At 36.7% G+C, this 6,000-nt stretch overlaps 1 protein-coding gene across 1 annotated transcript; it reads left to right on the top strand.

Annotated features, from left to right (window-relative positions):
- Window positions 1-583: 583 nt before the first annotated feature.
- Window positions 584-1,582, top strand: LOC122111209 (olfactory receptor 10C1-like). The gene has a single exon (XM_042683936.1). The coding sequence runs from the start codon at window positions 587-589 to the stop codon at window positions 1,580-1,582; it is 996 nt and encodes a 331-aa protein (XP_042539870.1). The 5' UTR covers window positions 584-586.
- The last annotated feature ends 4,418 nt before the right edge of the window (window positions 1,583-6,000 follow it).

The following is a 6,000-nucleotide window of genomic DNA, read 5'->3' as shown; positions in this document are numbered from 1 at the left end:
TTCCTCCTGTCTAGAAAACATTCCTGATTCTTCTTTTTTGACCCTGACACAAGTCAAGTTATATCCTCCATTTACTACTTAGTGATCATTTAAATCATAAAATTATGTAAAATATATAATTGCTGTACTATAACTCTCATTTGAGAAGAGAAACGTTCTGTTCATTGGAGAATCCCAATACATACAATGGTAAGTGCAAATTTCTCTAGGCTCAAGGTTGTTGAAGTGCTGAGCGAAAGCAAATGAGGAGCAAAGGAAATGGAAAGACATGATCAGGTATGAGTAACTATTTCATTGGAACTATTTGATAACTAACGTCAGGAAGGCATGAAGGAAGAATGGAGGTAAAATGATTTTCCTATTTTGTGCATAGAAAAAAAGTACAATTTTGAAACATCAGTGAATATACAAAACATAGAACGTGATCTGATGTTAAAATATGAGGATAAGTAGTGATATCTGAAGTTGGTGAAGTTTGAAATTGTAAGAAATCTCCCTCTTTGATTTAACTCAGGAACTAAAAGGAGCAAATGGTCCTCATGTGAGAAAACACTTCACATGACTTTGCTCCTCTCTATTCCAGGAGATGAGCCTCAATTGCTCCCTGTGGCAGGAAAACAGCTTGTCTGTCAAACGTTTCACATTTGCCAAATTCTCCGAGGTCACAGAACAATGTTTCCTTCTCTTCACCCTCATCCTCCTCATGTTCCTAGCATCCCTGACGGGCAATGCGCTCATAGCGCTTGCCATCTGCACCAACCCAGCGCTGCACACCCCCATGTACTTCTTCCTGGCCAACCTGTCTCTCCTGGAGATCGGCTACACGTGCTCTGTCATTCCCAAGATGCTGCAGAGCCTCGTGAGTGAGGCTCGGGGAATCTCTCGGGAGGGCTGTGCCACTCAGATGTTCTTCTTTACCTTCTTCGGTATCACTGAGTGCTGCCTTTTGGCGGCCATGGCTTTCGACCGCTACATGGCCATCTGCTCCCCACTCCACTATGCCACACGGATGAGTCGTGGGGTGTGTGCCCACTTGGCGATGGTTTCTTGGGGGATGGGATGCATAGTGGGCTTGGGCCAGACCAATTATATTTTCTCCTTGGACTTCTGTGGCCCCTGTGAGATTGACCATTTCTTCTGTGACCTCCCCCCTATCCTGGCGCTGGCCTGTGGAGACACATCCCACAACGAGGTGGCCATGTTTGTGGCGGCAGTCCTTTGCATTTCCAGCCCATTTGTGTTGATCCTTGCTTCCTATGCGAGGATTCTGGCTGCAGTGCTGGTCATGCCCTCACCTGAGGGCCGCCACAAAGCTCTCTCCACCTGTTCCTCCCACCTACTGGTGGTAACACTTTTGTTTGGCTCAGCATCAGTCACCTACTTGAGGCCCAAGGCTAGTCACTCACCAGGAATTGATAAACTCCTCGCCCTCTTCTACACAGCGGTGACGTCCATGCTAAATCCCATCATCTATAGTTTGCGGAATAAGGAAGTGAAGGCAGCCCTGCGGAGAACTCTGGGCAAGAAACTGGTTTTAAAGACCCAAATCCTTTCATTTCAGAACTGCAAACTATTAAAATGAAAGTAGCAGCAATTTTTCTCAAGCCCTCATGAAATGTTTTTAAAGAAAGAAATAACATCGGAATGTAAAGGTGGAAGAAGAAAACTTAGGTATCATTCTACATATAGAAATCATTTTTAAGATTTTCTGGAACGTGAAGAATTTACCCAACTATATATTTATCAGCAAATATGGAGACTATCCAACAACTTACTATTAAAGGAAATGGGAATCTTTACAACCTAAACCTCAAGACCTAGATTGCTTTTAGATTCAATCTAGTTTTCAGGGAGTAATATGTTAACATTCGATTTACGCGGCATTAATAATTACTTGTATAAGAGTACCATTATAACAAACACTGGAACGTGCCGGTTCTACCATTACTCAAGTCTATCTGTCATTGTTAGGATCACTGAGAGTTCTGCTATCACGTCATGGTACCGATGATCACTAATAGATCAGGATGTCCCCACAAGTGAATGATGTATCAGTATTCAGTCCATGCTACCTGTTTCTAGAACCCAGAATGGCAGGATTCTTTTTAGTTCAATAGTAATGAATTATCAGACTATGAGACTCAGGTAGTCCTGGACTTAAAAGTTAGCAATGTATATCAATTGAGAAAGTTGAAAAAGGGGAATTTACCAATGTTACGATTCTGAGGGCTAATTTTTATATCAAATCATAAAATCACATATCTGATTAATTTCCTCAAGTTATCTTTCAACAAGTGGTACTATAAAATAAGAGTTCATTTGTAAATCACATAATGGACCTATTCTGCCATGTTGCTTGCATAAATAAAATTTCAATGGGAAACACCAAAAACTCAACTATATATTCTATATGGTTATTTTCATACTTTGAATAAAGCAGAATTTACCCATTTCAGAAAAATTACAAAGATTGTTCGGACCACCATGCAAAAAGTGTCAAATACTTACTCTTTGTTATAGAAAATACATGCTGACCCATTACATGTTAAGAGTAGCATGAAACACGTTGGTCATATTTCAGTATCTAAAGGTTTAAAGAAAGAAGACCTGACAAAATGTGATCATGAAGTTTGTATTCTGTTTTGAGTGAAACAAAAGTATAAAGCAATATTAAGTCAGAAAAACCTAATGTTGTTAGATTATATGGAGAATATTGTTAATTTGTCTTTAAATTGAGTATGACTTCATTGATAATATTCTAAGAGTTCTTTGTTTTTAATTTTAACAAAATTTGATGGCAGGAAATAGATGAAACATTTGGCAAGATGTGGATAATAATTCATATTGACCTCCATTCTTCTGTTACTACTTCTCTCTGATTATATGACATTACAAATGTATTAAAAAAGCCTTATCCATTTATATATATATATATATATATATATATATTGATTTCTAGCTTGATTTCATTTTGATATATCAAACTATAGTTTTGATCTTGTATATAATTATTATCTTTAAGTAGTTTTATAAAGAAGTTGCCATTCAACAAAGCAGTTTATGAATAAAATGCAACTTGATCTTAAATGCACCCTCAAAGTGCATTCATATTGGCTTTATTATTCAGTTCATGAACAAATTTTTTAAGTGTTCTGTGTGCTTGAAAAAATTTTGTATATCTTTGGTGGTGTCCATGTTGCCCTTAGGTTAGGTAATTTTTGTTAATTATGCTATTTCTTTTGGCATTTGTTTATTCATTGTGTTTACAGGAATTTTCCAGTAATTACTCACTTAATTATGACTATGGGTTTATCAATCCCCTTTTAGTATTTGTCATATTTTGATTCACCTTTTAAAGTTAAGTTTTATGAAACTCTAATTCAGTATTATTGTGAATTCCTAGTTGACTAAAATTTTTACCATAATGAAGTGGTTCTCCCTGCTCCTAATAACAGTTTTCATATAATACCTGATTGGTATGATTTTTTAAAAAATTTATTGTCAAGATAATATGCAGAGGGGTTTCAGTTACATAAGTAAGGTAATGAGTACATTTCTTAAATTAATTGTACGATTTTAAGATGACTGTGTCAGTTATGTTTTATATACTAATCATGTGCAGTCTTTTTTAATCCTTTAGATATAGACAGCATTTGTCTTGTTAGGTTTTAATCTATCCTGAAAATGCTTGTTTCTTTTTTTTTTTTTTTTTTTTTTGGGTCCGGTCGTGGGGCCTGAACTCTGGGCCTGGGCGCTGTCCCTCAGCTCTTCAGCTCAAGGCTAGCGCTCTACCACTTAAGCCACAACGCCACTTCCGGCTTTTTTCTTTTTGCTTATGTGGTGCTGAGGAATCAAACCCAGGGCCTCAGGCATGCAAGGCAAGCGCTCTACCACTGAGCTATCTTCCCAGCCCTACTTGTTTCTTTTCAAACAGTAGACCACTTAAGTTTGCGTTATTATTACTATATTGGGGCTTACAATCTAGAACAATCGTTGTTCTTCCATTTATGAATTCATATTTGATAAAAATGTTTTATTATTACATTTTGTTCATCTATTTACTCATTTGTTGCACTTTTTACTTTGTGGCTATTAAAAATTACAAGTTGAGTATTTCATGTCTTTTAAGCTAATTTAAGTCACTGTTTTGCCATTTTCTTATAGGAACTTTTGATTTTAGAGAAACTAATTTCTTTCTAGTCTACCTCAAATGAAAAGAGAAAAGTATAAAAATATCTACATTAGGTTTCTCTCTCTCTCTCTGTTTCTTTCTTTTGTCAGTCATAGGCTTGAATTGAGGGCCTAGGTATTGTCCCTGTGCTCTTTGCTCAAGGCTAAAGCTCCTACTACTCTGAGCCACTTCTGGTTTTCTAATGGTTCATTGGAGATAAAGGTCTCACAGACTTTTCTGTCCAGGCTGGCTTTGAACTGCGATCCTTTGACCTTAGCCTCCTGAGTAGCTAAGTTTATAGGTGTGAGCCATCAGTGCCCAGCTTTACAATAGGTTTCTTTTTGTAATAAAAATTATAATGCAATATGCATTTGGGTAAAGTAACCAAGAGAAAGAAAAAAAGAGAAGCTAATGGTTTCATACAGGGTAGGAAAGAGATGAAACAAAGAGCAAATAAGAAAATTTAAAGAGCTATGCTTCAATCACCTTGCTACTCAGGAGGCTGAGAGACCTGAAAGTTAAAATGAAGGTTAAAAGTCAGCCTTCCAGAGAAGTACATGAGACTCCATCCAACTGGAGACATGGCTTAAGTGGTAAGTACCTGCTGGGAGCAAGAGAGGAAGAGCCCCATCTTTGAACTCTGCTATTGGAATTTAAAACACACACACACACACACACACACACACACATACACACACATACACACGCACACACGCACACACACACAGACCTTGTAAGGAAAGAATTTGAGTTCCATAACTAACACATAATAATACAAAATACCTAATTTTCACCCCTGAAAAAAATACAAGCTTTATAAAAATAAGGAAATTACATGGTTCATTTAAGTATAAACTGTCTTAGAAGAAACCCAAATGTAGAGTCCTAGAAAATTTCTTCCAATGTTATCCATATGCTCCAAAAGCTAAACAGAACATGGAGAAAGAACTAAAGGAAATACAAAAACAATATATGAATACAATAAAAATATTAACCAAGAGAAAAACAAAAGTCAAACCGTGGTTGTGTGGCCTACCATACCTGGAATGTTTGTTAAGTCATTAGCTTTCGACCAGGTTAATCTTTTTTTTATTTTTATTTATTTTTTTTTTATTGTGAACATACTATACAGAGGGGTTACAATTACATGGGCAAGATAATGAGTACATTTCTTATCAAGCATTGCAGTCGTCTCCTTTGTTTACCCTTCACATCCCTTCCCAACCTCCCCCCACACCCCCAACAAATCCTCCCCCCACCCACCAAAGTTGTAAAGTTCGTTTTTGACATGACAACTTGTACTTCTCATTGTTGCAATGGGTCCGCCTGTATCCTTAAACGACTTGTTTTTCCCCTTCTCCTCCACAAATTATACCAACATCAAATACAGTGAAAGCAGGGGTTATACTGTGGGGGAGGGACATACAAAGCAACAAAGAAATAATCTTATAAATGCGTTAAAAACAAATGCATGAAAAAAAACCATTTAAATACATATCTAAGGGTTTATTTTCCTAACATTACATTATCTGACCTTTTCTGCTTGACTCATACACATAGTAGAATCCCAATCTATGCCTCGTAGGTAGCTAAGATGACAGACAGGCACCACCATATTTAGCCAGCAATCAGTATCTTATCCTGCTCTGTGGCTATCCTAATATTATTAATTCCCAATTATATTATAGTTATTATTGATAGCAAAAAAACAGAAACTTTGTCAAAGTTATGTGGGTTTAGGGGATTATAGTATATGACTGCTTTATTTGTGGATTTAATACATATGGTTTTGACCAAGCTTGGTTTAAAAAATGCATTAAAAATCCAAA

The sequence above is a fragment of the Dipodomys spectabilis genome, unplaced genomic scaffold (genome assembly GCF_019054845.1).
Source record: "Dipodomys spectabilis isolate Male_0828 unplaced genomic scaffold, ASM1905484v1 ptg000085l, whole genome shotgun sequence".
NCBI lineage: Eukaryota > Metazoa > Chordata > Mammalia > Rodentia > Heteromyidae > Dipodomys > Dipodomys spectabilis.
Note: the sequence above shows the minus strand (reverse complement) of the source record. Positions and strands in the feature narration are given on the sequence as shown.